General features: G+C 33.5%; 1 protein-coding gene across 10 annotated transcripts in view; it reads right to left on the bottom strand.

Moving 5' to 3' along the window:
• Positions 1-12,814, bottom strand: part of TRDN (triadin) — a 376,282-nt gene that overhangs the window by 254,219 nt on the left and 109,249 nt on the right. For 9 of the 10 annotated variants that reach the window (XM_057739763.1, XM_057739759.1, XM_057739760.1 and 6 more), the window contains 2 exons: positions 11,640-11,822; positions 4,881-4,940 (listed from right to left, as the gene is read on the bottom strand). In XM_057739763.1, coding sequence (XP_057595746.1) covers positions 4,881-4,940; positions 11,640-11,822 — 243 coding nt within the window. The remainder of the gene's footprint in view (positions 1-4,880; positions 4,941-11,639; positions 11,823-12,814) is intronic. The other variant, XM_057739762.1, reaches the window with a different exon arrangement.

Raw genomic sequence — 12,814 nt, forward strand, 5'->3', positions numbered from 1 at the left:
GAGTAAGAATTTTTAGATAACTTTTAAATAATGATTGTTTTCTGAAACATCTACTTAAAACAGTTTCCCAAATCTCTTTGGTGACTTGAAATTTTAGTTTTGCTAAATTAAGTTAAATAATGGAAATTCACTGAATACCTAGATCATTTCCAAATAAGATAAAACATTAATTACTAAACATAGTTTTATCTATTTTTGTCTTTTCATAACATAGAAACTAAAGATGTTTGGGTTTACTAGTAAACATGTCTTCTGCTTTATCAAAGGATTGTACTATAACGTAGCATATGTTTTTAGAAATTATGCAATATATTCATAAATTTGCCAATCCACCGAATGCTAACGTAAAAGAAAAAGACCTCTTTTTGCTAGAGTTTTGCCATCCCAGTGTCCTGGTACATGCTAATAGTTGCTCCTGAATCAGAGAAATAAAAATCGGTAAACAGTAGTTGTAAATTATACAAACATTTAGAGCTATGGGAAACTCAAGATGGCTACTTGGTTCTTTGTGGCTCTATGGAAAACCCCATTTTTTGGTTTCTGTATTCCTTCACCCACCATAGTGCATTTAATACTACTCAAATTGTAAATAGACATTGGTAGGGAAGACCTCTGTAAAATTTTGAAAATGGTCTCCCAGCAGTGTCTGACCTGTCAGAGGCCTCAGACCTCCCTTTGGACCCTTTAAACATCTGCAGCTGAACTTCACTTAACTGCAACGTAGTATGGGTTATCAGTGTATTATCATTATTGTATTATGTTTTCAGGATGGGTTGAACCCTTCCCTTGATACAAGCTGATGCCCTCACAGTGACAAAGAAACTATTAGAAAATGTGTTTCCCACTTGGGGTATACCTTCCACAGTCTCTGGTGATCAAGTGATTTGCCCACTTCACTGGGCAAGTCATTTGAGCCTTAGTGAAAACCTTGTAAAATTCTTGGAATTATCACTGTCCCTTTCACCCTCAATCATCAAGCAAGGTTGACAGAACTAATGGAACAACTAGACTCAAGCAGAACATGAATTAATGATATAGGACTGAATGAACTGATGGATATGATTACAGTGAGATTTTGTCTAAAAATTTTACTTTTTTTATCATTTGTTTTCCTGATATAAAGAGTTTTTTAAATTAGCTACCTATGACTTACAGGTAAACAGAATGGGAACATTTATCTTTTTCTCCCCACCCAATCCCTCCAGAAATTGGAAACCCTTAGTATTTTAAGTATTTTTTAATGGCAATATAGTTATTTGCATAAGTTCAATAAGAATCTTTTCTCTTTATAACAGGACAAAATTGAAAACATTGGTTATATTACAAAGGCTTTGATTGGAATGTCATATTTGAGAGAGATGTAAAAAGATTCAAATATGACCGGACCACTTTAAGGAACTAAGGTTTACTTTATGGGACCAATAAAGCTCCTTGGAAAAACAGCCTGGTGCTTTACTTACAGGGTTGTCAGCAGACTCACCAGGTGAGTAAGGAAGGTCACTTCCTGGCAAGTGCAGGAAATCTCAAGATATTTTGGGGACTTTGAGAAGAGAGGAGTTCACCCAAATCTATATTTGATTTCAGGCAAAGTCTGATGACAGTTTACTGGCTTGACTTTCCTGGATTCAAGAGGCCTTTAGAAGTTCAGTCTGGAGATTTCTCATGAAAAGTTCCAACAAAGCACTTTAAAAGTGTCTATATGATCAACCAATATTCTTACTGTACTTATGTAAATAATCAGACCAGTTTTATTGAAACTAGACTTATTTTGCAAATTAGTCTTAATTTGATGATATTTGATAGATATGGAGTGATTTTAGAAAGAAAAATTATGTTTCAGTAAAATACTTTTGTGAATATTAGATTCTACTGCTGTTCATTGTCTTTTAAAGTTTTGTTTTCTACCTGTAAACTTGACTGTTCTTGAATTCTAGTTTTCACCAATACTTGGCTATGATTCTCCAAACTAAGGTTATCAATTTTTCTCCCAGCCTTTTGACTTGGCATCACTGAGAACTAAAACTGCCATTTTTCTAGAGCCATGCAAGCTAAAGTTGGACGACTTGATATAAACTTCAGAGAAATCACCCTAACAGCTCATGTATAGACAATCTTTTTGCCTGTTGCTATGGCCAATCAGAAAGATCATTAGATATATTCTAACTGCAAACCTGAAAAATCTATCAGATTGTCACTGCCTGCCCCCACTCCATCTGAAGATGCTTCAAGTTGGATGGCTAGAAACTTTCTCAACTGTTTGCATTCAGAAACTGGATCTATAGTCTACTCCAATCACTAATCATTATTTTTCTTTTGCTTCCATACACATATCTCTTATTAAATATCTGATTGCTAGCACAATAGGCCTAATTTTGGGAGCCCACCTGTATCACTGCCTCATGAAATGAGACACAACTGTTTAACTGAGATGACCTATTCTTAGGACTAAGAGACTGGTTCAGCAAGATAGAGCAGTCTAGCAACTCAAATTCTGAACTGTGAAACTTCTTGGGGAAGTTCCAAAGGAGGGAACCCTGGGAGTTCAGAACAAACCTCCCCACGATGTGCCATTTTGGCACGGGGATTATTCTGCGCTAGCGCAATAGAGATCTGACAGCCTCAAGAGAAACTACTTCCCCTCCCTTAACTATCTACAAGGACTTAAATAGGGGATTTTTCCCAGAAAAAAAAGTTATTACCAGAATTTTATGTAAGTGGCTCCATCTATATGGCAGGGCAAACATCTAATTGCCCAATATGTACTCTTTTTTAAACTGTCCTGTGAGTTACCTTCCTGACCTTGAGAGACTTGGGCCCCTATCCCATTTCTTAGCTCAGGATAGCAATATATAGTGCACTGTACCTTTCTGTCTCCGACCCTCTCATGTATGTAGGGTTCCTATGCTTATGAAACTAAATTTGATTTTCTCCTCTTAAGCTCTCTCATGTCAATTAAATTCTTATAGCAGCTAGAAGAACCCAGGAGGGGAAAGGAAAGTTTTATTCCTTCCCAACAACAGCAAAATTCTCCCTAACTCATGCAGAGATGGTTTTACTGCTCCTTCTGACCTTTATTCATTGTTGAATTTTCAGAAAGAAACGAATGGCATTATGACTACAAAATGGTTAACATCTTTCACTGACTGTGATAATGCATGGTTATCTGTGCCCTGTGATTTTCTTAGAAATTATATTTTATAATCCATGAGTAGCTACTACGAATAATTTAAGTGGAACAAAGAACACACTATTTTCTTCAGATGATGGAATTTAAAAACTCATGCTCATCAGTAATATAGATTCATCTTGTATATAAGTAAACAGTTAATTGATATCTTCAATATTTGGTCTCTTAAAAAAGCAAAATATGTGTAGAGTGTAAGTTTCTTAAACAATCACAGCTGAATAAAATGGGTAAGAACCTGCTACCTAAAATTGAGTTAATGGTGTATAGAGACAAGTAATTGTCAGTGTTGATATGTTCCTTTTATGTGGGATGCTTGCCCAGACAGGCTGTGGTGAAATAAATGAATTAGACAATAAAACTATAATAGCACTTTGTTGTGCATTTACTAGAGGCATTATCAACAACTTTTAAGTTTGTTACTGTGATCCCAATATTAAACATAAGAACACTGAAGATCAGATGGAGTTTAATGATTTGTTGAGGGTCTGATGTTAGAAAGGGATGGAGTCAAGAATTATATCCGTATTTGTGTCCAAAATCCTCTCTTTTTACTATATTAGACTATCTTCCTCAATACTGCCATCTAATTTTATTATGATACTATATACATATGTTAAGATTAATCATTTTTACCAAATGAGTAATTGTGTTTTTCTCCTCATTTCAGTTTCTAACCCAATAAGAAAGTTAAAAAAGAAGGATAAGAAAATAAAAAAAGGAGGAGGAGGAAATTAAATGTTACTAAAATTAACTAAGTTTTCCTGAGAACCAAAGTTCTCATGACCTTCTAATTTTCTAGGATCTAGATGTGTCATGTATATATTTTAGATATAACATGCCCATTTGGCATTATATGCCTGAATTATAATTGTACATTTTATTTAGAAAGATTTCCATAAAAATAGTTAAGAAAACAAAATATAGTTTGCTTTAAACAATCAGCTTCAATTATTCTAATGTAAATTAGTTCCTTCCTTAACAATACCATCTTCCTAGAAATGTTTCCCCATACATGAACATAGTACTGTCAGTTTTTAAATCTGAAAAAGGCAGAGTACAAGAAATCAAGTTACTATTTCTTAATTAAGATGTTAGTAAAGAATCCCCTGTTACACTCTGGGCAACATTTAAAGACAGGAGAGATAAAGTCCTTTAAGTAAAAATACTTCCCCATTGTGTTGACTATTGGTTGACTATCTCCATCAATAGTAGTTCTCTGGAGTGGTTAACCCAAGATCATATGCAAGTGAGAAAATCAAGAAGTTTTGAAAAAAGATTAAATATTTGAAATATGATGTATTTTAATATGAATTTCGTTCACTTAAAAAAAGAAGAATGCTTTCTTTGTCACAGGTCTTTTATTCTAAGTTTACCAAGAATAAAATAAGATAGATGATTCACCTCTTTACTCCAAGATATTATTAAAGATATTAGCATTTTTTGTATATAAAGATATTAGCACTCTTTTGCTTTCAACTGACTTCATTTGCAACAGGCCATGCAGTCATAGCAAGTAAAATTAAAGGCCCTAATGCCAGTTATTATTTTGGTATTTATTGGTTTTGTTCTAGATTTACACATGCATTATGCAATTTTTTTAATGAAAATAACGGTTTAGTAAGTACATAAAAAGCAGACAATCTTAGAAACAAAGACTATTAAAACAGATAAATACAAGGATTGTTTGGAATACCTGGTTTTAAATCCCCATGGACAAATATGTCAATCATATATCGACAGAATGCATACTGATCTGACAAAAGTAGAAAGAAAAAAAGCAATGAAAAAAATGTCATCAACACTTTTCTTTTTTTTCTAGGGAAATATGGCTTAACAAAACAAACGCATAATTCTATTTTAGTTACTACAATATTTTCTGTGAAGGAATAATTTGCACATATATGAACACGTAGGAAATATAATAAACATAAGTTTCCATTTATTCCATACAAAAAGAATAACCTTAAAAATTGAAACAGACTAGTTCAGAGCAATATTATAGTGGTTGTTTTTAAAAATCAAAACCTTTTTCATCAAATTTATGAGTCATATTTAAGCAATTTTTCTCATTGTCCGTATACATACTTCCAATAATGAAACACAAGTTTCACAAGAGGAAACTGTTTACTGCTTGGAATGCTTTACCAAATAGTCACTCCCAACCCTTTACCTGATTGTCTAAATGAAGCTGCAGAATGTTTCTTGAAAAGGTAAGTAGCCTTAGCAACCTGTCAGGGGTCTTCTACATAGAGATTCTCTTCAATTAGAAGAGTATATCTAGGAGAACAGCTTACAGCACCAAATAACATCATTCTTAAGGTAATTAATTGATTGGGTAATCTTCATTAGAAGATCATCTTATGATCTTGATTGGTCTAAGGTCCATGGAAAAAGTTTTAAAAAAAAGTGTAGGATTTGAGCTTTTGGGGCAGATTTTGTCAAAGATGATTTCAGGAGTTCTTTGTTTTTTCATTTCCTTCTAAATTAAAGACATTGCACTGAACTTTAATTTTCATAACTTTAGATTCTGCTGAGCCCATTCCAATCCAAATTTCAGTTGATGAATCATTCTATAAGCTTTACCATATATTCTTTAATTAAAGCTTGTAGATTACTAAATGAATCTTGTTCAAAATGATTTACACTTCAATGTTTCTAAATAGGCATCTTATTAATTCAATAACTCCAAAGGCAGCTTTAGGACCAAGAGAGTTTATTGAATATATATAATCTGACATACCCTTAAGTGCTTTAAATTATGTATATGAAACCTATGAAACAACAAAACTTGTTACTATACAAACACAGACACAAGGATTTTTGTAAACCTCATTGTTTTTAGAGTATTTACACTATTTTTAGAGTAATCCAAAGACCTCTACAAGGTCTTTGAAAAAGATAAATGTACTTATTGCAGAAAATGTAAAAACTCATAAAGTTTCAAAAATCTGCATGGATTTTGATTGTTGAATAGGGGCACACTTTCCCACAGGTGAGGTGGGGAGTGGGAAGGAATTAGCTCTCAGATCAGTCCAAGAACCTATTTGCTTCTGTATGTAATGGCAGTAAAACAGGGGTTTCTGATCCCATGATCTGGGAATCCTATGATATAGGAGAGAAGATTAAGGTAGAAAATATTTTCTCTTTTCTGAGCACAACCCTTTTCCTTAGCAAAATTGTAGAAGGAGCCATTTGACTCTAAGATGAAAAAGTACATTTCCCTTAAATGGCAAACTTGAGATTGGGAAGTGAGGACTTCCTAAAATTGGCAGGCTTTCCCCTCTGTTTCAGTAGCTAATGTGACATCATTTTAGATGTGCCCTGCTTACAACTCAAGAAGTAGTTCTCAAAGGGCAATTTAAATATCAAAAAGGTGAGGAATTTGTTACAATGCAGATTTCTTGGCCCTGTCTCCGGAAAACAACAGCAACAACAAAACTACAATTCCCTGGGTCTGGACTCTAGGAATATGCATTTTTAACTAACTCCCCAGAGGAATCAGACTAGACCACACTTTCAGAATCACTGATCTAAAATCGCTCAAGAATTCTCTTTTCACAATCATTTCTAGTGGTACTATACCCCTCAGCAACAGCAATGGAGAAAGTATGTACCTTAGAAGTTTAGAATGCAGGGACTTCTTGAAATTTGAAGGATTTGGACAGTTCCCCAAAATGAAATATTGTGCTCTGCCCCAAGTTGTGATAGGATGTTTATATATATAACATGTGGAATAGTTTATTGAATTAACTAAAATCTTCATGCTTCAGAGATTCTTCTTTGACTGAATGCTGACAGTGTAATGAAGCTATATATTAAATTATTACCAAAGTAAAATGCTTATCTTTCTTACACCAATATTTTCTGGATCCAAAAGTCATTTATTTAATTAATGCACCAGTAATCCTATAAGTTCCCAATTTAGAAAAGAAAACCTCTTATGAACGCAAAGAAGGTTAATTTTTTTCATCTAGAAAATTATTTGAGTTATACCACGTAGGAAGTTTCTATTATATTTAAATGATGCTGTGATGTTGCATTCCAATGGCACCAACATATCAATAGGAAGATAAGAGAGTATTTTTACAATCTTTAAAGTTAAGAATTTTCTTTTTTCTTTTCTTTTCTTTTTTTTTTTTTTTGGAGGCATCAGGTAACATGTGGGATCTTAGTTCCTCTGCCAGGGATGGAACCCATGCCCCCTGCAGTGGAAGCACAGAGTCCTAACCACTGGACTGCTAGGGAAGTCCTAAAGTAAAGAATCTTTAAATATTTTAAATTAGGATGCCCATTTCCACCTGTCCTGTGTGTTGACCTTAACAATGTGTAAGAATTCTAGGCAGGTATATGTTGGGCAGTCCCCAGTGTGTCTGCTTCACTTGTCTAAGGATAAAGCAAAACCAAGTCTTCCTGATTTTAGAAAATTCACTTTACAGAAATGCTTCTTTAAATCCAACTCAAATAATGAAAACAGGATATTTTTTCCTAAAGAAAATCTGAACTGCTCTACCATTCTTTAATTGTTATATGACAATAATTCACATAACGTAATTTTATATCTTGTCACCACCTCTTAGTATTTTTTTCCCAAATGAACATCGTTCTAGGAATACCACATGCTGTCCATTTCTCCCCTTCCTGATCCTCAGGGAGCAGTGATGGATGTCATTCAGCTGCTGCCTTACTGGTGTTCCCTGTGGAGTAGCAGCTGAGAGAAAATGCATTCAGGGTGCAGAATGTTAAGAGAAAATAAATTTTAAAAAACCTCTAATGAGAATGGGGCATATGTGGTCTGGTGCTCTACGGCAGATTCAAATTAGCTACAATTTCTTTGCCTGCCACAAATAGTCGTTAAAAAAAAATAAGAAGGAAGAAAAGAAAGAATGAGCATAGCAGTCAGGCGGTTTGATTTTTCTTTCTTCATGAATTTGCCATAAACCATCAGAAAATCAGACAGCAAAGCTTAAGCATGCTGACCCTTCTTACCCTACTTTAAACAGATTAAGTTTGGTCCATAAAAGCCAGATTATATAATATATGAGCGTGTTTAAGTTTACAGTAGGCATGTACATATATATGAATCTTATTCCTGATGCTTTAGTAGAAATACAGTGTTCATATATACAATGTTAAAAATAACCATATATGAATATATATGCATGTATACTGTATAATAATTGCTAAGTGTTTGTGCTACATGTAAAAATCTGTTTCCAGTGAATAAAAGACCTTTAGAACCTATTTATTTAAAAAGAGCTACTAGAAATCTATACAAAAAGAATGAATCAAATTCATTAAGTCTAACTTAAGCTAAGCAAATAAATAATCCCTTGCCTAAAGAGAACTAATTCGACAATTTTACTAAATCGTCAATACGAGAGTCTCAAAATCAAAGCCACCTCACAAATAGATTATTTAGAAAGCACTATGTCTTTATCATGTTTGAGTTAAAACTTTAATGTGACTAGGTTTTTTATAAACAAATGCTCTTAAATCATTGCTTAATTTTTTTAAATGACATTTATGTGTATGATTAGCTATTAGATAAATAATACATTTATCTAATTGATGGAAGCTCTTCTCAATAGAGAGCCTTAATTTAGCAAATGCATTTGTTTAGCTGATAAAATCACATTTGTGCTTTTATTTTTAACTCTAAGTACTATCTGAATGTCCTTTTAATAGATAAATAGCTCTTGATTTGAAAATGAAAACAGTAGATTGAAAATGGAAAGGTAATATAATGCTACCTTCAATAATTCTGATTACTGATAGGAATAAAATACAGTATATGTGACCCAGAAAATAGATATATTTGGAAATATTTTAGTGATGTAGACTAAAATATGGCCCTCAAATAACTAAGATACTAAAAATGAAAAGTGTATCCATAGTCCTAGTTACTAGATAACTATTTTGGTACTCCCATGTATAACTGGAATGAATTTTTACGTATTGTACGTATGGACAAAAAATAAAAATGTGCTTCGTACGTTTAATCTGGTTTCATGTGATTATTTTCTTTTTGTGTGTGATCATTTTCTCTTTTAAAAGGCAATCTAAAATGCAAAGGATATTAAAATATTGACAATTTTAAATAAGTATATCAGTGAGTGGAAAATTCATTTTCCTGTCTTCTATCACAATAAAATAGTCCATTAAAAATATTTTCTCTTTATTTACTATATTTTATCCTAGCCAAAATATTGCATAAGTAACATACAGCTTTATTAGAGATGATAATATTTTTAATTGATTCAAGGCAAAATAATCTTTAAAATTGAAGAAGGGTTTTTGGGCTCCAAAGATTTAATTCCACTCATATCTTTAAAAATTACTTTGAAATAAGAGAAAATTACTTAAATTTTTTGTGAATTACTAAAAGAAAATTTTTTCCTTTCTTTTTCCTTTCCTTCTTTTCCTTTTTAAAATACATATTCCAAAAAATATACCTTTTGCCTCATATAGATAAATGCTTCCAAGTACTATTTGTGAATTCAGGGGAAAAAGTAATTCAAAGATAAAATATAAGAGTGGATTGCAAAAACAAATACATATGATTTCACTTGTATGTAGAATCTAAAACAAAAAAAAAGCGTGGTTTGCAAATTTCATATCTTGTACCTTACAGAGGGGAAAATTTTCAGTTTCACTGTCCAAATAGCTTACCCAGTAACAATGTTTTTAACTTTTTTCACGTAAATCTCATAGAAACCATTTAATTTTAGTCCTCAAATAAAATTATTAAAACTATCAGAATAAGGAAAAATTTTATTTTGCAATACTCCTAAAAAAGATTTAAAGGAATAGTCCATACAGAGCAGATTCCACATTCTTTGTGGGGAAGCTCAGGACTGTGTAGCAACCTGGAGCTAGAAGTGGATTTTAGGGAAGGAAAGATTCAACAAGGGCTGGAGGTATGGGACAATAAGGCCCTCAGATGACTTCTTAAAACTCTACCCTTCTGTATGACAGACTCTAGGTCTATCCACGTCGTTACATATAGTTTCATTTCATTCCTTTTTATGGCTGAGTAATATTCCATTGTATATATATGCCACTTCTTCTTTACCCATTCATCTGTTGATGGGCATTTAGGTTGCTTCCATGTCCTGGCTATTGTAAATAGTGCTGCAATGAACATTATGGTACATGTTTCTTTTTGGATTATGGTTTTCTCTGGGTATATGCCCAGTAGTGGGATTACGGATCATATGGTAGTTCTATTTTTAGTTTTTTAAGGAACCTCCATACTGTTTTCCATAGTGGCTGTACCAGCTTACATTCCCACCAACAGTGCAGGAGAGTTCCCTTTCCTCAACACCATCTCCAGCATTTATTGAAGTAAACCAGAAAGAGAAAAACAAATACGGTATGCTAACTCATATATACGGAATTAAAAAAAAAAAATGATACTGATGAACCCAGTGACAGGGCAAGAATAAGGATGCAGATGCAGAGAATGGACTGGAGGACATGGGGTTGGGGGGTGTGTGGGGTGAAGGGGAAGTGGGGGCAAAGGGGAAGCGGGGGACGAAGTGAGAGAGTAGCATAGACATATTTACACTACCAACTGTAAAATAGATAGCCAGTGGGAAGCTGCTGTATAACAAAGAGAGATCAACATGATGATGGGTGCTGCCTTAGAGGGCCAGGACAGGAAGAGCAGGAGGGAGAGCAGGAGGGAGTCACAGGAGGGAGGGGATATGGGGATATGTGTATAAATACAGCTGATTAACTTTGGTGTACCTTAAAAGCTGGTACACGAGTGTAAAGCAATTATATTCCAATAAAGAGCTTAAAAAAAAAATCCTCCACCCTTTTACGTTTAGGAGCACCTTTCCTTAAAGAATGTCAGGTTTACATTCCATCTCCATTTAAATGCTCTATTTCTGTGAAGTACAGATGTAAGTTTGACATCACTCATTGAAAAGCAGCACAATATGTAAGATACAAAGCTTTCTAAGATTATAAATTTAGTCACTGGACAAACTGGATCTAATAATTCAATGTATATTCTAAATTATGTGTTCTTGCAGAGCTACAGGAATGTATGGAATAGTTTTTAGGATACTTATTCTATATGATTTGAACATACACCCCTTAATAAATTCCTTGAGAACTATTGTCATTTTCTTGGATTGCTGTTCTTCAAAGAATACACAAAAGACAAAGAGTATGTGTCCTTTAAATAACTTCAGATACTAACTCAAATCCTCTTTTAAAAAATGCTTCAAAATGCATCTTTAGATATGTGAACACAGTTTAGTATTTCTATAAATAAAATTTAATTCCCAAATCATTGTATTTCCTTTCAGTTACATTCACTTATACAAGTCTTTTACTTCCATTTGAAATCTGATCTTGGTCTCTTTCAATTTTTAATTTCACTGTGTCTGCTTCTTGCCCGATACTCTCTTAAGACCTCTGGCCACCTCCTTTGAATGTTTACCTTTCTGTTCATGCTTGGACACAGCTGCAGCATCTTTCTCATCCTTCTCTTTGGGTTTAGGTGATGGCTTCTGTGCTTCTTTTACTTTTGCAGCTGTTTGCTTCACCTTCTCCTGTTTCGCACCTTTCACTTCCTTTTTAATCTTTTCTTCAGTCTTTTCTCTAGTCTTAGCTTTCTTCTCCTCTGTATGGAGTTAAAGAAAAGTTGAATTACATATTATATCTATTTTTATGTAAATATGTATTTATTATATATTTATTTATTGTATATATATTTATTATAGATATATTTTAAAAATAAAAATATATATATATACTTTTTTACTGATGCAGCATTTCATCTTTCATTGGTTGTTCAGAACAATTTTAAAAGAAAGAAAAATGAAACTGTTGCTAACATAAATATTTTTGACTATTTTTTAATTTTTACATAGTTTATAAAGTGGCACGTTAGGGTACAAAAAAATGTAGCTAACCTGAAAGTTGGGCTCGTTCTTAATTTGTACATGAAAACACTATTTTTTAGGCAGTCAGGAACTGAGTATATCAACAAGGAGGCATTTGGATTGTGCAGGGGAAGTATATTAGGCATATTCAGTGAAAAGGCATGTCCACACCAAAGAGCCCAATAAAAGAGGCCTTTTAAAAGGATATGAGCATTTTGTTCTATAACTGAGATATCTTAAAAGTTATTCAAGAAACTGTTTAGTCTTGATGAACTGTTTTAGGTTTTGCTTTCCTGAGAAGTGCTTTATCTTCTTTCAATTCTAAATGATAATCTTGCTGGATAGAATATCTCAGGTTGTAGGTTCTTTGCTTTCAGCACTTCAAACATATCAGGCCATTTTCTTCTGCCCTGCAAAGTTTCTGCAGAAAAATCCAGAGCTCTAGCAGCTGGCTCTGAGCCCAGGCCATGATGGGCTCTCTGGAAGGGTTTGTTAGGTGAACATATGTGAATTGTGTGATTCTGAGGTGCTGTTGGCCACCTCAGAGGAACTTTCTCTCCAGGCAAAACTAATACATATTTTGGTGTGGGGTCCTGGAATGATGTTGATTTAAAGTCATTTGCACAGAGCTGATGGTTTCAGTCATAGAAAGGTATGCATCTGCTGTAGGAAGGAGCAGAAAGCAGTAAAGGAGACTTACAAGTCTTAAAGGGAGTAGAAGAAAATCCCT

Source organism: Hippopotamus amphibius, chromosome 6 (assembly GCF_030028045.1).
Source record: "Hippopotamus amphibius kiboko isolate mHipAmp2 chromosome 6, mHipAmp2.hap2, whole genome shotgun sequence".
NCBI lineage: Eukaryota > Metazoa > Chordata > Mammalia > Artiodactyla > Hippopotamidae > Hippopotamus > Hippopotamus amphibius.